General features: G+C 41.3%; 2 protein-coding genes and 1 long non-coding RNA gene across 5 annotated transcripts in view; 2 read left to right on the top strand and 1 right to left on the bottom strand.

Annotated features, from left to right (window-relative positions):
* LOC120107411 overlaps positions 1–5,178 on the top strand; it is a 6,821-nt gene extending 1,643 nt beyond the window's left edge. Inside the window, exons 2-8 of one of the 2 annotated variants that reach the window (XR_005509205.1) lie at positions 2,009–3,129; positions 3,224–3,421; positions 3,502–3,746; positions 3,830–4,228; positions 4,326–4,427; positions 4,519–4,869; positions 4,966–5,178. This is a non-coding gene — a long non-coding RNA (uncharacterized LOC120107411). Of the gene's footprint in view, positions 1–1,413; positions 3,130–3,223; positions 3,422–3,501; positions 3,747–3,829; positions 4,229–4,325; positions 4,428–4,518; positions 4,870–4,965 lie in introns of those variants that run through there. The other variant, XR_005509204.1, reaches the window with a different exon arrangement.
* Positions 5,179–7,468: 2,290 nt separating this feature from the next.
* On the bottom strand, positions 7,469–9,428 carry LOC103707675 (transcription factor MYB60-like). Of its 2 annotated transcripts, none has more exons than XM_008792252.3 (3): positions 9,057–9,428; positions 8,630–8,759; positions 7,469–8,389 (listed from the first exon to the last, which is right to left on the bottom strand). In XM_008792252.3, exons 1-3 carry the CDS (start codon positions 9,247–9,249, stop codon positions 7,708–7,710), a joined length of 1,005 nt encoding a protein of 334 aa, XP_008790474.2. In that variant the 5' UTR covers positions 9,250–9,428; the 3' UTR covers positions 7,469–7,707. The 2 variants fall into 2 exon arrangements, with proteins under 2 accessions (XP_008790474.2, XP_008790473.1); XM_008792251.3 differs by having other exon boundaries at positions 9,117–9,408.
* Positions 9,429–18,053: 8,625 nt separating this feature from the next.
* LOC120107408 (extracellular glycosidase CRH11-like) lies at positions 18,054–18,962 on the top strand. Its single transcript, XM_039120674.1, has one exon. It carries the CDS (start codon positions 18,054–18,056, stop codon positions 18,960–18,962), a length of 909 nt encoding a protein of 302 aa, XP_038976602.1.
* The last annotated feature ends 2,312 nt before the right edge of the window (positions 18,963–21,274 follow it).

Genomic DNA, 21,274 nt, shown 5'->3' with positions numbered 1-21,274 from the left:
CTCCAAGAGGTACACAAAGAAAAGGTCAGAGAGCATTTTATGGACTCTGAGATTCGAGTCGACTCCCGCAATACGCGAGTCGACTCCGAGACTGTGCGACCATCGACAGACAGAAAACCATGTTACTGCCTCTGAGATTCGAGTCGACTCCCAGACAGCTCGAGTCGACTCCAAGACAAGCTTCACGTCAAAAGGCAGAAGACCAACTTTCGGAAACTGAGAGCCGAGTCGACTCCAAGGAAGTTCGAGTCGACTCCAAGACTGGATGAGCCAAAAGACAGAGAATCGGGAGTTCGGGCTCTGAGATTCGAGTCGACTCCAAGGACAGTCGAGTCGACTCCAAGGACAGTCGAGTCGACTCGAGTGGACAAAATTCAAAATTGGATCCACGGACTTCTGTGGATGAGCCGACTCCAAAATTGCCAGGTCAGCTCCAGAAGTTGGCGAGTCGACTCCGGGTCAAGACGAGTCGACTCCCAGTCGTGACGGCAACTTTAATTCAAATTTGGAACAGTTGCCGAGTCGACTCCGGAAAAGCTTGAGTCGACTCCCGCTACAGCCGAGTCGACTCCTGATCGCGCGAGTCGACTCCAACCCACCAACGGTCATATTGTCAGGCTGCGCAGAGTGTGCAGAACGGACAGAAAAAGCAGTGTAACGGCTAGTTTCCGTGGGGGTTGGCTTAAATAGCCACAGAAGACTGTAGCAAGGGAGAGAACAACCATTCCACTCCAAGCATTCAAGCTTTCAACTCTGCAACTTGTTCTTCAACGAAAAAGAGAGAAGATCTGCAATAACTGCATCCAACTACATCTTCTCAACATTAAAAGCTTCCTCCTCCTGCATTCAAGTCTTCCACTCTTTCAAGAGGAGACCAGAAGTTCAAGAAGCCATTCCTCATCTCCGATCTAAAAGCGTTTGAGGCTTCTTAACTTCATTTATTGTTCATATTGTTTTTATCTGCTTTTTGAGAAGCTGTTTTCTGTTTTCTTTTACACACTGTATTTACTTGGTTCAATCGGGGGATTGAATCAAGGGGATTAAGGTTGGTTGGTGAGCCAAGTTAAAACCAACGTGTGTAAGGGTTTGATTGTGAGCCCGGAAAAACAATCAGGGTTGGTTCTAGTCGGTGAGCCTGGGAAAACCGACCGAGTTCGTTGTGAGCTCGTAAAACAACAAGTTTGGTTGTGAGCTTGCAAAACAACCGGCTGTAATCCAAGGGGGTTATAGTGAATTCCCAAGAGAGACTTGGGGAGTGGATGTAGGAGCAAGGGGTAGCTCCGAACCACTATAAAACTCTGTGTTTGCATTGGATTGTCTCTTCTCTTCTTCCTCTCACATCACTCACAGCACTTAGCATTAATTAAATAACTTGCAATAGTTTTTAATTAATCATCCATAACGTTTTAATTATCCAAATTAATTTAAAACCCAATTCACCCCCCCCCTCTTGGGTTGTCTATCTGGGCAACAGACGCTTTATAAGAAAAGCAAATGATACTGTCTGATCTTTCTGACAGAACCTGTATCTCATGCACTCGATGAGAAAGTTTCTTTCAGATCCTTGCTTGACATTTGCATGCATTTGTCGCCTGAGGCATACATCACAAGCTAGAGAAATAAGAAGCTTTAAATTTGTAATTCCTCTTGCTGCATTTCTAAAAGCAAGGAGTGATGAGTGATTCTGTGGACCATTTCTGTCAACAATTAGATAATAGCTCTGTGGGAATTCACTCTACGCTTTCACGTTTATCTGAACTCTTAAAAGGTAATGATGAAGAGCTATGGCGACATCTTGAGAACTTGAAGGTTAGTTGATGAATTTTCATATGCTGACACATTTAACAGTTGTGTGCGTGTGTGCGTTTGTGCATGTGTCTATATATACAATCATCTCTTGTCCTTTTGATTCTTTAGCTCATTGTTTATTTTCCTTTTTTTCTTTATTAATTGACATTTTTTCTTGTACTTTTCTGCTTGCATGGGGGCCTGTTACACACACACACAGAGGATTCGCCTGAATATGTATTTTGTCAAAGTCCATGGATTCATATTTCCGTTATATCATGTCAAGACAACTGCAGAGATTATAGAGAATAAAGTTAGGATCTTCTGAAGATGCATTGAAACCAAAATAGGTATTTGACTTGTTTCTATGTGGTCAACTTCATCTTTTTTATGTTTAGCATTTCCAATGTCTGTTAAAGATACCCTGCTTTTCATTAAGGATCCAGTTTCATGCTTGTTAATGGACTCTTCTTTAATTCTCTTTTTTCCCGGGTGGTAACTGCATGAATTAATAAGTTGTGGGCATATTGCTACAAGCCTATTGTTTGCTTTTACTGAGACCTCGTGTTTGTTTATTTCCATCTCTTCTGTCATGCTTCTCCCTTGGTAAGGAAACCGGAGAAACATGGTCACATTTATCTGCAATTAGAGTGTACAGAATTAATGTTAAAATCTATCAATCAGTCAAACTGAAGTACAAATCACAAATATATCTAACTCTCTTGTTGGCCACATACGTTTTTAACTCCCTTTTATGCTACTCTCTTGTTAAGAATTTTGGGAAAATCATGGTTGCTTTCAGTTTGCCATCATAGTACACACCATAGAGGATAAATGTCGATGTTGGTCACTCTTTATTGACGTCAATTGGTTTTACTTATACAATACTCACCCTCAGTAGTAAAAATGATGCTTCTTTATTTGTGGTTGTTTACAAGAATTATTTTATCACGATGCTAGCCATATGGTGTTTTATATTTTGTTGGTTTTGTTAGGTTTTAAGTGTAGATGACAAAAGTAATTCCCTGCTATTATTTAATACTTGGATGGTTCATTTATTATTACTTTATATATTTTTTTATTTTACATTTTGTAATATAACATTTCTTTATCCTTGATTTTGATTGAAGATAGTGTAATATTTTTTGTTTTCCTAAATAATATATGGATATTTGCTTTTAACTTGTCATGTCTGATAAGAGGATATTCTTGAACAAGAGGGCTCCTGTTCATTCAGTCCATCACATTCTGTTCCTCAAAGCATTGTCTACATTGCAATCCGAGCTTCACATTGCATGCTCTTTATACGTTGGGCCAATTGTATCTGATTATAGTGTTCAGGTGCAGTTTTCCAGGTGCCAGCTCAACAGGCTTTCAATCCTTTTTTTTTATTCTTCTTTTGATGAAAATCCTTGATTCTTTCTGTGCATACTAGGTAACAACATGCCACGAGGAAAACGATTCAGAGATGTTGAGTTTCAGCACACATCCGTGGGATCTTCTTCCGATCAGTCCCTACGGTCCCAGCAGCACGAGTCCCATTCTCAGCACGAGTTCCATACTCAACACGAGTCTCAGTCTGAGCACGTGTCACCTGCTGATTGTCCAGACATGGATGACGTGCATATCCAAGGTAATTTGATTTACATTTTATATATTAAATCATTTGCCTTTAATGTTTTAATTAATGTATATTTTATTTTATTTTTATAGATGGACTGGGGAGAGTGAGGAGGACACGAGGACCCACTCGAGCACGGGATGTGTGGAATCTACATGAGGATGAGAAGATCGTTGTCCATTGCAATAAACTGGGGCAGCCCATCAAGAGGGCTGCAAGCATTTTATCGACTTTTCTAGGATCGGTTGCGCGGAATGGTCAGTTGTGTCCGCTCAACTATACAAAATGGAATGAAATGCTTCCTTCGTATAAGGTTGAGCTTCTTAAAGTTATTGAGGTAAATAATTGAATTTGCTTACTATCACAATTTTATTTTTTGATTTAATATTGTTATAACATTCTTTAATTACTTTGGTGTAGCGTAAGTTTTTGCTTCCTAAAGAGAGCCATGATTGGGTGTTGTAGTCCGTCAACCGCAAGTGGAAAGAATATAGGGCCAAGTTAAAGGCGGACTGGAAGCACGATGGTATGACAGAAGAGGAGGTTGCCCATGTTTGTCCTCCTGATGTAATCCCTCATCAGTGGAGGGAGCTTGTCTACTACTGGTTTTCCGAGAAAGCTCAGGTTGTGTATATTAATTCAATACTTTAGATTGTATTTACTAATAATATAGATTACAAATTTATACATTAAATATATTATATTGTTTATTCTTTTTTTGGGAAGACATATTCCAACATTGGTAGAGCTGCACGAGCCTCTCAGACTGTTCCTCATACTTCAGGCTCGATGAGTTATGCTAGGCGTAGAGCTGAATTCGTAAGTTTTTTTTGAAACTCTTTGAAACTATTTTTAACTACTCTATCATATAGCATGTATCAAGATAACTAGCTTGCCAATATACTTTTTGTTGTAGATGGATGATAATGGGAGGGAGCCTAGTAAGGTGGAGTTTTATAAGATGACTCACACCCACCGAGATGGCAGTTTTGTTCGGGAGGAGTCAAGAAATATAGTTGTATGTATTCATCTTTGAATCTTTCAACGATATTATTATTAGTTCTATTATTGGCATACATTAATTTGACTTTTTCTTTTGAGAGATATAGGACAGGGCAACAACTCTTATTTCAGAGCGCGTCGGAGAGTCATCATCATCCGACGCGACCAGTCATGTCGAAGCTCAGGTGCTCGCTGAATTATTGGGCCCAGAGCGTTATGGTCGAGTGAGGGGTTATGGCGTTGGAGTTACCCCCACTCAGTTGTCTGCAGTGGGCATGTATACAAGAAATGCTGGAGAAGGCAGTAGCAATGCAGAAGTTAGTAGACTTCGGGCAATAATTGAAGATATGAAGGATCGCCATCAGGCAGAGTTGGCAGAGCTGAAACAGAACTAACAAACTTTGCAGTCTCAGCTTGAGCATATTTCATCTATGTTACAGCGATTTCTCCCTCCTCAGGTAAATAACTATATGTATTTGATGACTATACATAATTATTATTTTGCATGAGTTAATGATTTTCATATTCCTAACTTCTAATTTTTTTTTTTTTAGGTTCCTGATACTTCAATAGCTCGCAGAGATGATGATGGGGCTGAATGCGGTCCCTGATATTTTTTAGACTATTATTTAATGAGTTTTATATGTATCTTTCTTATATTTTTCAAAATACATTGTAATTCTAAACTTATGTAAATTTAATCTTATATGACAATATGAATGTTTCGAATGATCTGTATGTTTGTCTTGATGTAAATGTAATGCAGGTTTATATTACTATAATATGTTTTTTAATATGCTTTTGTTTTTCTTTTTTTTAAAAAAAATCCACTCTCGACGCTTTAAAGCGTCGTTAAAAACCCCATTTGGTACGGGCTCGCACGCCATCGCTGACGCTTACAAAGCGTCGGTAAAAATCCCTTTAGGCGACGCCATATAAGCGTCGTTATAGCGTCGGTAAAAATACATTTATCGACGCTTTATAGCGTCGGCGAAAACCCAGAGCTGGGCTTCCTTTGGGCTTTCCTGACGCTTTAAAGCGTCGGCGAATGTTGTTTTTGCCGACGCTTTCATTAGCGTCGGGAAAGCCCAGTTTTTACGCTTATAAGCGTCGGTAAAGATTATAAAAAGCGCCGGGAAAGATGAGTTTTCTTGTAGTGGGACTACACCAACTAGTGCCTTTGACGCATGACGTACCCACTAACTCTATGAAATAGCCAACTACCATCATTAGTGAGACCCATAACATCACTATTGCTGAAACATCCCAATCATTCTTAAATCTTGTATACATCTTAAAAGCATCAAATATTAGGTAAGCTGAATCTCATAAAATAATTTAACAAGAGGATTTCAATTTTCATATTATTTGGACATCAATTTACCTATTTTTCAATCTCTTTAAAGTAGAATTATGTAGATGTTTGGTCTTGCCAAATGCAAAATATGTAGCTATTTGTCCATCTGTCTTCTTGAAAAGACCGAAGTCGATGGTTGAGTATAATGTTAGGGCCTCTGTTGTTTTTGAAGTTGATCCGACAATCCGGTTTTTATCACTAGATATATTCTGATGGCGTATGGCCTATTGTTAGAAGAAGTAAAACTGCCCAAGACTCTAGAATTCAAGCTTCATCCAAATTTTTCTGATTTTCTCAAGTTTTAGGTAGCTTTTAGTGATTTTCGTTAGTTCGACATTGCTCCCACAAAGATTTTGAGCCTCCAAAATGCTCCATATATACCAATTTGCCCCAAAGGGTTAGATCATCAGCAACATCTCTCAAGCAAGTAGCCTTATAACAAATAAAGCTCAACCAAGTCTTGCAAAGAGAATTGAAGGCTTGCCTATCTAAAGTCAACTACAAACTAATTCTTTTGCACTTTGAGAAACATGGAGGGTTTGGAAGTGCCTCGTGATATTTAGGTTAGGGTGTAGCATGTCAGGGAAGCTTCCTTTCTCTTCTTTTGTTCTATTCTTAGTTTTTTTTTTTTTTTGTTGCCTTGTTGGTTTAAATTCTTGCAATAGTCCTGACATTGCATATCAATCTTAATTTCTTCAGAGGTTTTCTAAGGGGAGGAAAGACAGCCATGCCCTCTTCCCTCTGCACCAATGTCCTAGGTCCTTAGCTTTGTTTGATAGGCTACACCAATAATTCTCACTTTTGCCAAGTCTTTACTAGGAAGAATCTTGGAAACTGATCAAGATCCCCAAGTATAGTGTTATCTTAGGGAGGTAGAACTCACAAGACGATATCTCTGAATGGTATCATCTCGACAAGCTAGCGGAAGCAAATTGTCATGTCGCGATCACATGGCCTCGGTGTAATATATAGTAGGGTCCTAGATAAAGGTTAATCAAGAACTATATTGCCACCATCCCTCCACCATCATCCGGGGATCGATGCAACCTAGTCCTACAATTTTTCTTTTCAAGAAAAATCTTTTTTCATCATATGATAATTTCAAGCTCGAACGAAAATTTCCACTCGTGATCATGTGCTTCATATGCACCATAATCTCTTAGAGTTGAAGCACTATTATGAAGAAATCAAATCAATTCTAGCTATCTAATGGTAAATAGATTATCTCTGTTAGTAACCAATACAGAACTATGACAGATACTCCAGAGAAACAAATGAAAATTTCTTTTCCTAAGTGAAATGCCCTAACAAGCAAAATTAGAAATTTTTCTCTTTTTTTAAAAAAATGGAGGGGAACCTAACCAATTTTGTATGAAGAGGATGGCATGTACATATCTATTTCAGGTTCAGCTGACACTTACAAGTCCCTATAATAGTGTTACAGCGCGATAGCGAAGCAAAGAAATAGACCAAAAAGGCAGTCATGGTGGAACATTTGTTAAAGGAAGTTCTCTTTTTTCTCTCGAATCAAATTGTCCCAAAATTTCCACATCTTTTCTAATTCTTCTCCTACTCCAAACCAACCAGAGAGATCTGATTCGATATGCCCTCCCATCAACCTAGGTAAAATTGAGTAAAACTTGGAATAGAGATAAATTTTTCAATACAAAAATATAGGAAAGGAAAGAGGGGCAAAAAGATCTTATGAAGTTTAAGCCTGGATAGATGACTTATTTCATATAATCCTCACAGGAACATTGCTCCTTGTCTTACATTTGGGGACAAGAGCCCATCTGACATACCTATTATTTCTAAATTTTTATTAGATGATAGACTGATCGTAGTACTAGTTGGTCATCTGACAGCTTTTGCACTACTTCGTATTTGTTTCCACTCATGCAAAGCTCGGCAGAGAAATCAAGAGGGCATGATATGCCAGTTACAACATTGGGCTCGAGAAGCAGTCAGCAGGAAGTTCCATGAGGCCATCCACCAGCCCTGAGGTGTCATCAAGGAGCCACTTCTCCAGCAAAGATAAAGGAGGCTGTTGTGCGCCATCCGCCACCCCACGTTTGGCCTCAGCATCAGCCGGTGCGAGCTGTGTCCCTTGGAGTACCGAGTGAAGTGATGATGATGATGACTTCTCCCAGGCAATGCTGCTAAGGTTCTCGAATGAGAGCAGTGAGTCATGGTCGTCTTTAGCTATTGCAGCACAGCTCCATCGATCACCTTTAGCTTGACTCCCTTGTAATGATTCATTGCCATCGCTGTCGATGATGGTGCTCTGTTGGTGCATGTCTTGTGCGGACTTTGGTAAGGACCACATCCATCCTTCAAGGAGTCTTGAGATGTTCTCGGTGTTGGAAGTATAGGTGGAGGGGCTCTGATAGAATCTGGAGGTTGGTGAGTGCGATGCAGTGAGGCCTGGGATCCTAATTCGTCCCTCCATGCTGTAGCCTTTGGACATTTGTTCATGGCAGCTGGCGCCTGAATCAGACGAGATCATAGAGCTATCAATTGCTGTCTGGTACTTCTTGAACTTCTTCTTGAGATGGGTGTTCCAGTAGTTCTTTATATCATTGTCTGTTCTCTGGGGAAGGTAAGAAGCTATTGCTGCCCACCTACAGGAAAAGAAGACCAAAGCATAAGTAGAGAGAAGCAAAAGGTTTATTAGTCTTGAGTTCTTTATCTCACGTTCTAATCAAGATTCACAATTCTTTTCTTCTTCTTTCCCTTCTTAATCATGGCAGTTCATACAATGGATAAGGATAATCATTTTATCATTTAATTGCGGACAGAATCAGTATTTTTCTGGAAAAAAAATGTGAAAGAATGGAATGGAAGAAAAGAATTAAGATTACCTATTACCAAGCAAGGCCTGAAGATGGATGATAATTCCTTGCTCATGTGGGGTGAAGTTGCCACGCTTTATTCCAGGTCTGAGGTAATTGGTCCATCTGAGTCTGCAACTCTTGCTACATCTTAGCAAGCCTACGATTTAAAGAACGGAAAAGTGAGATAATATCAAAGATGTTCACGGATTGCCCCAGAAAAATCTTTGAAAGCTACAATATCAAAGATGAATATAACAAACTAAGGAATCGGTATAAGCCCATTCAGTTCAGTTGAAACATTTCTTCTTAAGAAAAAGTAAGTTGAGGCAAAGTAAAAGGACAATAAAAAGACAACTGAAACGCTTAAAAATGATTGAATTTTGATATTATGAGAGAAAAGCAAGGTGTAACAAGAAAAGTGGAAAATATGGGACACTTCGATAGAAATCCTCACAGATCATTGGAGTTGAGCGAGGAAAAAGGCAAACAAAATATAGGAGTTTGGACACTTCACCGGTATTCGTAGGGACAGCTCTCCAGTTTCCAGCCCCATGCTCTTGGATATAGGAGACCAATATGATGTCTTCTTCAGCAGTCCAAGGCCCTTTCTTGATGCCAACCTTATCACAGCAAGGAGGCCTTCCCATGGCAAATAGGTTTGCTCTACTACCTCAAAGACCACCCAAACTCTCCTTTTCCTTCCTTTCAACTCTTTCCTTTTCCCTGGCTTCCTTTTACTCTCTCATGAACATGTTAGTGCTTATATACAGGAAGACTTGAAGGGTGTGAGCCTTTTCCACCTATCATCTACCTGGATGACTCATCCTCTCCCTCTTTTCCTCCTTCAGCTTTTTCAAAGTCAGCAAAGTCTTTTTTCCTCCTTTCTCTTTGTTTGGTCACATGAATCAGTAGCTCTTCCAATAAAAGTAGAAACAATCAATAACAGCTTAACTTTAGTCTTTATGGTGTTTCACAAGCTCTCAATTAATATGAGAAATTCATGGGGATCAGAATCCGTGGCCAGCTATCTACCTCGGAGTTTGGTGCTTGAGGGACTCGACAACATAAAAAGTATATTGTTTCAATCACTTCGGTAGATCTTTTCTAAGTGTATTTCAGGTACACAAATCCCACCATATTTGGAGATACATTAAGGCTTATAATAAACTTAGATGTTCATACATGGTGCATGTGTGCATCAACGTGCATATAATTAGGTAATGAAAAGTATGTTTTTTTTTTTTTTTTTTGTGCAGTTGAGTACATATGCATATATTTGTGAAATGACACATTATTGCGTACATACATACATATATACATGTGAATCTATGTACCTTGCATACGTATGTGTGCATGCATGTGTACATATATCTATACACATACATGCATTTACTTTCTTATATAAATGTACAGTTCTTGATATTCTACCTAGGATAAAAAGGTTGCAGTACCCAATTATTGTAGTATATATGATATAGCCTAGAGGAACATATTACAATATCCAGATCAGATATATCATGATTACATCTCACACGGAGTATATCAAATGGTCCTGTGATTTCTATGAGACTTGCAATCAAAATTCAAGTAGATATTTTAAACATGATGAATAAGAGAATTACCTGAACTAGATTTTGGAATGTGAACGCACAAACGATCCCTGACGAGAGCTTTTGGGGTTTCCTCTTTTGGCACATTGAGTGTCAAACTTGGAGATCTATGATCGCCTTTGATTCAGCATACAACAACGAAAGCTTACCTTACGCATTGGGTTACTGGCATGTCTTTGCACATGTGGTGAGGTTAAAGTGATTTGTGGCAAGATAACCAATCACCGCACTATTTGCTGTTGCATGCTTTGCTTAAAAATTTTCTACTGCAGTTATCTTACTCCTTAGTTTCTACTTTCTCAAAATAACAAAGTCACTGAGTTACAGTCTCTTCCAGCAAACCGGCAAGCAACGGCTCTACCAGTTCTTTCCAGCAGCACAACTGGTTCCTATGAAAGCTTCAACGGTCAAATTTAAACTCTCATAACGTTTCACAATAGTCATAACGTTTCATAACAGTGACTCTTGAAATGGGTTGAAACAGTGAACCGGCTGAAACAAACTCAGTGTTCTGGAAGCTCCTTCAATTTGACTTTTTGGATTAGTTACATTCAGTTACAATTTGCATTGCTTAAAAGCTAGATTAGTTACAGTTTAATCAAGCTCGAATGTGTATAAATACCTCCAATCTGTACAAAGATTAAGCAAGAAAATTAAAAATGAATTCATCCTTTTCCTTCTCCCCGTTTTCAGTTTCCACTCTTCATTTTCTAACATGGTACCAGAGCAGGAGTTAGAAGTTTGAATCATGGTTATACAAGCTTCTGCTTCTTCCTTCTTGGAGATGTTGTAAGCTGTATCTATCATCTTTTCTTGACTTGAGAATATCCAAAAATGGCAGACGGAGAATCTTCAGCTCATATCTCTCCTGCCTATTCTTCGACTCATATCCCTTCTTCTTCTGAGATCCAAACAGTCCATTCTTCCTTCATCACAATGATAATGCTAACACTATGGTGATCACACCTCCTCCATCAGGATCCAATTACCTCTTATGGAATCGATTCTTCACATTAGCCATTTCCATTAAGAACAAGTTGGGATTTCTTGATGGAACTATTCCCACACCAGAATTAACCAGTCCTTTTTACTTACCCTGGTTGAGATGCAACAATCTGATCCTTTCATAGATTCTGAACTCTATTTTAAGAAAAATTGCATCAAGTGTGCTATACATTAGCTCTGCAAAGGAAGTGTGGGAAAGCTAAAGACCCGGTTTGCACAACCGGATAATGTCAGAATCTACCATCTTCATCATCAACTCAGCTCGATTATGCAGGGAACAAAATCTGTAAGTGATTATTTCACCCAACTCAATGCTATTTGGGAAGAATTACACAATTATAGGCCATTGCCTTCCTGCACTTGTGGGCATTGTACATGTAATGCAGTGGGAATTGTTGGTGAAGCTCAGCAAAAGGATTATGTCTTTAAGTTCTTAATGGGGCTAAATGATTCATACGACAACATTAGAGGTCAGATAATTCTCATGAGCCCTATGCCCTCTTTAGATAAAACTTTTTTTATTAGTTTTACAAGAGAAAAGATAAAGACAAGCACGTACATCAATATTTCCAACTTCTAAATCCTCTGCACTTGTTGCGGTTCATACAAAAAGGAAAGATAAGTCTGAAATAGTATGTTATTATTGTGAAAAAGTTGGGCACACTAAGGAGAAATGCTATAGACTGATAGGATTTCCAACTAACTTCAAATTTACTAAGATCAAACCTAGGAATCCTAATAGTGTTCCTTCAAATAAATATTTAGCAAATCAGGTGATCACTCAAAGCCAACAAAAGGAGTAGATCTCATCTCAGACAGCTCTCACTTAAGCTTAAGTTCAGCAACTTATTGATCTTATCAATGCTCAGATGCCTCATCAGTCCAAGTCAAGTGATTCATCTCTCCTAATGTCCAAGCTATTACTACCTAACCCAACAACATCCACAGAAACATCAAATACTCAATCTTACTCTAACATGGCCGGTACAACTCTCCCTTATACCTCCATCATTACTAATTCCTCTGCCCTCTCGCCAACCGAGAGAAATTTGAATTAACCAATGAACAAATAGCTCCATAAATAATTGACATAGGAGCCATTGACCACATGGTCTGCTCCATTTCCTTTCTTACCTCCATAACATGTGAAACATAAGCATATGTTCAAATGCCAAATAGAACTAAGGCAAAGGTGACTCGTATTGGCACTATAAAATTGTCAGAACTTTTAACACTCACAAACATTTTATGTGTACCTTTCTTTATCTTTAATCTTCTCTCCGTTAGTAAACTCACTCACAATGCTTCCTTATGTCTTATCTTTTTTGGAAAAATTCTGCTTGATACAAGACCTCTCTTCATGGATGACGATTGGATTTGCTAGAGCTCATAGTGGTCTCTACTTTCTCTTTCCAAGTCCCGCTGTCAATCAACCTCTTCTTTCCAAGTAATCCAAAAGTCAAGTTCTCAATGCTAATACAGAACATTCTTTTGATCTTTGGCATTTTAGACTAGGACACTTATCCAACCAGTGATTGAATTTAATACAATCTCATATTTCTGATGTGAAGAAAAATGAATCACTATAATGTACCGTTTGTCATTTAGCCAAAAAAAAAAAAGAAAACCATTTCATATGAGCAACTCTATCACTTCTTCTGCATTTGATTTAATACATTGTGACATATGGAGTCTTTATTCTCAAGCATCCATTCAAGGTCATCACTATTTCTTAACTATAGTTGATGATTATAGCCGAGTAACCTGGGTATACCTTATGAAATTTAAATTTAAAGTTAGATACCTTCTGCAACCCTTCATTCACTTAGTTCAAACTCAATTCAATGCCAAAGTGAAACAAATTAGAACTGATAATGGCATGGAATTCCATATGCCCGAGTTCTATAGTTCCAAAGGGATTATACATCAAAGAACTTGTGTTTATACTCCACAACAAAATGAGATAGTGGAAGAAAACATCAGCATCTTCTTACTGTTGCTAGAGCCCTTCTTTTTCAAGCATCACTTCCGACTAAATTTTGGAGAGATGCTGTCTTAACAGCTACCTATCTAATTAACGAGATACCCACTCCTACACTTAAAAACAAGTCTCCCTATGAAGTCATTTTTTGTAAACCCCGGACCAGATGGACCGGCATGGACCAAAGCTGACGGTCCATCTGGAAATTTTGGAAGGAAGGAGGTGGAGGGCGGCAACTGTTGAGGCAGTTATAACCACCTAACAGCCGCGGTCCCTCACCCCTCTGAGGTTGATGGAGGGTTATAAAAACCCATGGAGTCCTGAGTACAGGACCCCATCGACTACACTCTCCCTACTCCTCACCTTCTTCCTTCTGTGCAAGGAGCCAGATAGCAGTGGCACCGGAGGAGGGGGGACTGATAGCTCGTCGTCGCACTGCGCCACCGGAGCAGACACAGCAGCTCGCCGGATATACTTCACGGCTTATCGGAGCTAGGTAAACCCTAACCCTTCTCCCCATTCATGATTTACATGTTAATAGCTTAGATCCAATCTAGCTAGAAGAGGATTAACAGAGAAAGATGGGTAGGGAGATGATGTAGAGGGGAAGATCTTATCATGGGCGGCATTCATCCGGCACTGGGTCTATTGACTGAAAACCATTGACGGCCCATGTTGAAGAACCTTCCCCTCCACTCAACGGTGACTTCCCCTTCCTATTAAAACCCTAGATCTAAAAAATCCAAAAAATGAACCTACCTCTCGATTCATGGGGATGGTTCTCGGCTTGTACAAATCCGGTTCCCATGGAGGGAACCAATTAGATTGTGGCTGGAGGGAATCAGAGAAGATGGACTGAAGGGCGATTTCCGATGGCCATGGACGTCGTCGGCTCGGGCCACCGTAGATGCCATCGGGCCAACCACGGGTGTCGGCCGTGCGTTTAGCGAGCATCACCGGCTTCGGCCGGTCTTGTCGCTCCCTGACGGGTGGCTGTGACCCATCTCCTCCACCAGAGGCGGAGGAGTAGAGCTGCCAGTCGGGCCGCGGCTGCCGCAGGTGGGACCTCGGCCGCCGTCGGTGCCGCCGGTTGGCTGCAGCGCCGTCGGCTTCGGGCCGGCCTCATCCCGAGCACCCTTCCGAGCTCATTCCCCAGTTTCGTGGGAGAAGAGGAGAAAATGGGAGGAGATCGGGATGGAACGAAGAAGGAAGAAAGAGAAGGTTCGGGAAGGGAGAAGAAGAAAGAAAAGAAAAAGAAGAAAAGAAAGGAAAAGAAAAGAAAAAAAAATGTTGTGGGCTAAAATGGGCTTGATTTCCGGAGTGGGCTTCAAATAAACTTGGCTTTAGAAGCCCTGGCCAGGCTGGGCCCTGATTCGAGGCCAGTGTTCTTAAAACCAAAACTAACTGGGCCTGAAAAGCTCAAATTTTAATATAGGGACTAAATTGAATATAGTTTGAGGCTAGGTTCCCTTTAAATTAATTAGAACTGATAAGGTTTAATTATAAATTAACTAATGGTGTTTTTGGGCCTGAATACAAATGGGCCCAGTAGTTGAATCAGGCCAAGGGTCTGACCCAGAACCTAATTAAACGTCGGGCCTGAATGCAAATGGGTCCAGACCTGAACCAAAGGGCAATTGGGTGGAATTGGCTCAGACCTGAACCAGAAGCTGGATCAGACCTGAATCAGAGGTTGAATCAGGTTTGAACCAGAAGTTGAATCAGACTTGAACCAGTAATTGGATCAAATCTGAGCCAGAAAATAGATTAGACCAGAACCAGAAATTGAATTGGGCCATGGGCCCGAACCAGAAATTGAATTAGGCTACAAACCTGAAAATAAAATTGAGTCCTATGGATGGGCTGTAAATGACTTTAAGATTATAAATAAATAGAAATTAAATGTGCAAGTGATATGTAATTTAATGATCTTGCTAGGTATTGGAGAATTGGCATTTGGTGAGCAAATTAAGGTAAGTAACCTGTCTTAATCTTATTATGGATCATGTATCACGTTTTATATGATGAAAAAGTATTATTTATAGAATGGAAATTGTGTATATGAATTGTGGAAAATGTAAGTAACCCGGATATAATCTTATGTTTTATCAAATACTTGTGACTATTTAATTATAAAATTGTATATGATTATTTATATTTTCATAAAATTAAGATCCAACATGTGTTAGCAAATGATTACATGATTTTGGATAAATAGCATCCATCATGATTATTTTATTATTTACACATGATTATGATGATGTAGAAAGATGCATGGAAAGAAAAATAAAGTTTTCAGTATGATCATGAATTTTATTCAGCATGATGCCATTATTCACTTTCCAATGTACCGATGAGAAAAGATTTATGAAAAGCATGATATGTTTTTAAGAACTCTCAGATCGCTATGCACGACCCCCGCCAATGGATAACAGTAACTAGGCATACGATCCCAGCCAGTGGGTAAAAGTAACTTGGCTTTACGACCCCCGCCAGTGGGTAATAGTAACTAGAAGAAGACCCTGTCAACGGGGAACAATAGTTGGCAAAGATTATGGCCCTCGCCAGCGGGTTACAGTAGCTCGGCATACGGTCCTCGCCAGCGGGTTATAGTAGCTTGGTTTAGACCCTGCCAACAGGGAACAATAGTTGGCAAAGATTATGGCCCTCGCCAGCGGGTTACAGTAGCTCGGCATACGACCCTCACCAGCGGGTTATAGTAGCTTGGTTTAGACCCTGCCAACGGGGAACAATAATTGGCAAAGATCATGGCCCTCGCCAGCGAGTTACAGTAGCTCGGCATACGGTCCTCGCCAGCGGGTTATAGTAGCTTGGTTTAGACCCTGCCAACGGAAAATAATAGTTGGCAAATATTATGGCCCTTGCCAGCGGGTTATAGTAGCTCGGCATACGGCCCTCGCCAGCAGGTTATAATAGCTTGGCTTAGACTCTGCCAATGGGGAATAATAGTTGGTAAAGATTATGGCCCTGTCACGGGTAATAATAGTGACCATAGCTACACTATCATCTGAAAGCACGAATTTCAAAGCATGAATAATGACGAGTACGGATTTCAAAGCATGGAATAATGACAAAAGTTTTATGATGCATAGCCATATTTATGAAGTTGCATAAATGGACATGCATAGTTTTATGACTGGTTTGTTATATGAAATGCTTACTTTGTAACAATTGTTAGTTTCTTAAATTAATGCACTAGTATGAGAAAATATTATGCTTGATCAGATAAGATTATGCACGGTTACTTACTGAGCTTTATAGCTCATACCCATTTATTTATGTTCTTACAGATGAATAGGAGATGCTAGGAACGAGGAGCGTGACATGCTTCAGGATTATGGGGATAAGAAAATGACACATTAAATGTTGCTATTTTTAGATGCTTTGTAATCAATCTTTTATTGACGAAACATTTGAAGTTTTAAAGTGGCTGCGTGTTATTGCGGGCAAAGGTTTGCAATAGCACGGCCGTGTCATGATCCGAATTCGGGGCGTGACATTTAGTGGTATCAGAGCCGAGGACGGCTCTTGTCCGATGGTGGAAAGGGTGTGAGGCCCAATAGTTTCACATCGGAAAGACTCGTTCCAGAGCCTGGGCATATAAGGCGGGTGTCTCCAAATCCTGCAGACGCGTTTTGGGTGAAAAACAAAACCAGGGAGGGGTGAAGGACGCTTGCGTAAAGCTCCGGAACCGGACAATATATGGTAGGGGAGCCCCGTGTTCCCCCTCATGTGGCCCCCACGTGGGCACTGGGTGCCTCACGTGCCCCGCGCAGGTGGGGGCGTGACATTTTTACTTCCATTCCTTCTTACACTCATCTAAGAGTATTTGGTTGTTTATGTTTTATTTTCACTCTCAAACACAATAGAACTAAGCTTGATCCTAGAGCTAGGAAATGTGTTTTTCTTGGGTATCCAGCGGGGGTTAAGGGATACAAAGTTTATGACCTAGAAATTCAGTCAAATATTATTTCCAAAGATGTAGTCTTCCATGAATCCACATTCCCTTTTCAGAGTTCTAGTACAAAAGAACTTGTACTTTCTCCAACTTCATTAGAACTAGTCCTACCTCCGGCTTTACCAGATATACACTTACCAGTCTATCAAACAAAAATGGACAATTCATATCATTCCCCAGCACTTAGTTCTGCATATTTAAATGTGTCAAATGAGTCACCTCCACAAAATGAACACCCTGGCAAGAACATTCCTCTCAGAAGATCAAGCAGAATTAGAGTTCCACCGAACTATTTGAAGGACTACAATTACAAATTAGTCACAAATACATCTACTGAACATCCAAGTTCATATTCCACCATCCACTCCTTACACAAGCATTTATCCTATAACTACCATTCATCATCCCACAAAGCCTATACACACACTCTCTCTAATCAAAGATCCTAAAACCTATACTGAAGCCACTACAAGAATATAGGGCATTAGCGACGTGTTTTTTGGCCTTTAGCGACGCTTTTAAGCATCGCTAAAAACCATCCCGACGCTTTCCTAAGCATCGGTAAAGCGTCGCCTATGCTACAGTGGAGAAAATATTTTCCGACGCTTCCAAAAGCATCGAAAATTAGTGACGCTTTACCGACGCTTTTTAGCATAAAACTTGTTCTAACGATGCTTTAAAGCGTCGTTAGAATTATTTTTTAAAAAAATAAAAAAAATTGAATTATTATCTGCGGCATAATAATTCCTCTCCTCCGCCGGCGGCGGCGGAGGCGGCGGCTTCCCTTCCGACTCCCCCGACGCCTTCGTCGCCAGCTCCTTCGAGCTCAAATTCTCTGCCCGATTCCCCTCCGCCGCCGCCTTCGCCACCGGATCCATGACCTCCGCCGACGAGCTCTCCCTTAACGGCCAGATTCGCCCCATGAAGCTCTGCTCCCACCTCCAGCGGCCCCAGATCCTCGCCCCCCTCCTCGATCTCAACAAAGAAGAAGACGACGACGACGAATCCGAGCGTCACCCGCCGGAAATGGCCGTGAGGGGGCGGGATCTGAAGCTCCGGAGCCGATCGATTCGCCGGAGGGCCAGATCTCATTCCCCGCATCGGAACGCGCCACTCCATTGGCAAATGGAGGTCGAAGAACGAGAGGATAGAGCGAAAGATGTAGAACCGGTTCCAGATCCGAAGCAGATCGAGGCGGAGGCGGCCACTCTATCCATCTCGGCTTCGTCCTCCCGGTCCTCCTCCACATCCTCCTCCTCCTCCTCCTCCTCCTCGGGAAGAACCTCCAAGAAGTGGATCTTCCTCAAAGATCTCCTCTATAGAAGCAAGAGCGAGGGAAGAGAGAGAGGAAACACCAAAGAGAAGTTCTGGCACTCGATCTCTTTCTCCCAATCCAAATCCAAGTCCAAACCTCCGCCGCTGATTCCTCCTCCCTCCGCCTCGGCCGCCGCTGCTGCCGACTCCTCTTCTTCCGCCAATCCTCCGCCTGCCGCCGCGATCTCGGGGGCGGAGAAGGCGAAATCGAAGGATCCATCGCCACCGGTTGGCTGGTCTTCAAAGAGAACGGTGGCGAAGCCGGTGAACTGGGTGGGGCGGCGGAGGGCGCCGGCGCCGTCTCCGCACGAGCGGCACTACACGGCAAACCGGGCGCAGGTGGAGGAGATGCGGCGGAAGACGTTCTTGCCTTACCACCAGGGCCTGCTCGGCTGCCTGGGCTTCACTTCCCGCAGCTATGGCGCCATTAACGGCATCACCTGTACCCTTCACCCTGTCTCTTCCAAGTAAGCCACAGATTCATGCCGCAGATTGGGGAGAAAGGGTTCTACGGAATTGTTGTTCTCCGCGAGAGAGAGAGAGAGAGAGAGAGAGAGAAGGAGTTGGGACTTGGGATCGGGAAGGAAGAAAAAAATAGAGGGGCGCCTGTTTTACGACCACGCTTTGTAAAGCATCGTGGAAAAAAAAAATTAGGTGACTGGGTTGTAAGGCTTCCGACGATGCTTTTGAGCGTCGTAGCATTCTGACGACGTTCAAAAGCGTCGTCTAATCTAATTTTTTCCGCCCCTACTATAACGCGTCGGCAACCTTGCACGGGGTGCCCAATTTTCTGACGCTTTTTTCTTACATCGGTGGGTAAGAGTCGGCGAAACCCCCCGTGGCGTGCCGTGCCCGGCCCGGCCCACCAATAGAGGGGCCTGGGGCCGGGCCGGGCTGGCCTTCCGTGCTGGACGGGCCGTGCCAGGCACGGCCCGTTTAGTCTTTAGGCCCGGGGGGCCTGGGCCGGGCCGGCCCAGCACGGCCCGTTGCCCACCTCTAGAGCCATGGCTTCTCAGCATTGGAAAGATGCAATGAGAGCTGAAATAAGAGCTCTGGAGAAAAATGGAACTTGGACTATTACCACTTTACCTCTGGGAAAGAAAGCTGTAGGTTACAAGTACATTTACAAAACTAAGCTCAATCCAGATGAAAAAATTGAAAGATATAAAGCAAAATTGGTAGCTAAAGGCTATACACAAAGAGAAGGTTTTGATTATCAAGAGACTTTTAGTCCGGTAGCAAAACTCACAACCATTAGAGTGTTCCTTGCCTTGGCGGCAATTCATAATTGGCATTTGTGCCAATTGGATGTCCACAATGCATTCCTTCATGAGGAGTTAGATGAAGAAATATATATGGAATTACCATCAGATTTTCAGATTAAGGGAGAGTCATCCAACAAGAAATTGGTTTGTAAACTACACAAATCCATCTATGGCCTCAAGCAAGCTTCTCAGTAATGGTACTCAAAATTCTCCTCTTTCCTTAGTGCTATTGGTTTTCAGCAATCAAAGTCTGATTATTCCTTATTCACAAGAAGTGATGAGCATGGATTCATTGCTCTTATAGTCTATGTGGATGATATCGTTATGGGAAGCAATAGTTTGATAGCAATTGAGTCAATCAAGGCATATTTACATACCCAATTCAAGATCAAAGACTTGAGTACTCTAAAATCTTTTTTGGGGCTAGAAATTGCAAGATCAACTGCTGGTATTCACTTATATCAAAGGAAGTATACTCTTGAAATCCTTGAAGATACTGGACTTCTCGGCAGCAAACCAGTCACAACTCCAATGAAAATCAATCATAAACTATCACATTCATCCGAAGATTTATTGGTTGATGTTGCAAGTTATAGAAGATTAGTTGGCAAACTCATTTATCTAACAATTACCAGACCAGACATAATGTATGCAGTAAATGTTCCTAGCCAATTTATGGATAAACCAACACAGATCCATCTACATGTAGCTCACAGGGTTCTGAAATACTTGAAGGGTTCTATAGGCCAAGGTATATAGTTTTCCTCCCATTCTCCTCTTCACCTTAAAGCCTATAGTGATTCAGATTGGGCAGCATGTCCAAAAACAAGAAGATCTATCTCAGGCTTTTGCATCTTCATTGGAGATTTATTGGTTAGCTGGAAAACCAAGAAATAAGCCATTGTTTCATGATCCTCAGCAGAAGCAGAGTACCAGTCTTTAGCTCGCACCAGTTGTGAGATCGTCTGGTTAATTGCACTGTTAAAATTTTTTAAGATAGATCATCCACAGTCGACATTTGTGTATTGTGATAATCAAGCGACACGTCACATCACCAAGAACCCAATCTTCAATGAGAGAACTAAACACATAGAACTGGATTGCCACTTTGTTAGGACAAAAGGTTCTAGCAGGAGTTCTTAATCCAATGCATATTGCTTCAAAGTTTCAATTGGCAGATATATTTACAAAAGCATTGCCTGCTGCCGCCTTTCATTTCCTATTATCCAAGATGGGCACATTAAACATCCATGCCCATCTTGAGGGGGAGTCTCAAAATAACAAAGTCACTGAGTTACAACCACTTCCAGCAAACCGGCAAGCAACGGCTCCACCAGTTCTTTCCAGCAGCACAACTGGTTCCCATGAAAGCTTCAACGGTCAAATTTAAACTCTCATAACATTTCACAATAGTCATAACATTTCATAACAGTGACTGTTGAAACGGGTTGAAACAGTGAACCGGTTGAAACAAACTCAGTGTTCTGGAAGCTCCTTCAATTTGAATTTTTAGATTAG

Source organism: Phoenix dactylifera, unplaced genomic scaffold (genome assembly GCF_009389715.1).
Source record: "Phoenix dactylifera cultivar Barhee BC4 unplaced genomic scaffold, palm_55x_up_171113_PBpolish2nd_filt_p 000852F, whole genome shotgun sequence".
NCBI classification, from domain to species: domain Eukaryota; kingdom Viridiplantae; phylum Streptophyta; class Magnoliopsida; order Arecales; family Arecaceae; genus Phoenix; species Phoenix dactylifera.
Note: the sequence above shows the minus strand (reverse complement) of the source record. Positions and strands in the feature narration are given on the sequence as shown.

What these genes read in the sequence shown, in the direction of transcription:
- LOC103707675 (XM_008792252.3), bottom strand. Translation starts at nt 9,249, where the DNA reads ATGGGAAGGCCTCCTTGCTGTGATAAGGTTGGCATCAAGAAAGGGCCT. An exon ending in TCGCTCAACTCCAATGATCT is followed by an intron (nt 8,760 to 9,056) that starts GTGAGGATTTCT and finishes TTTAAATCGTAG; the next exon opens with GCTTGCTAAGATGTAGCAAG. An exon ending in CAGGCCTTGCTTGGTAATAG is followed by an intron (nt 8,390 to 8,629) that starts GTAATCTTAATT and finishes CTTTTCCTGTAG; the next exon opens with GTGGGCAGCAATAGCTTCTT.
- LOC120107408 (XM_039120674.1), top strand. Translation starts at nt 18,054, where the DNA reads ATGACCTCCGCCGACGAGCTCTCCCTTAACGGCCAGATTCGCCCCATG.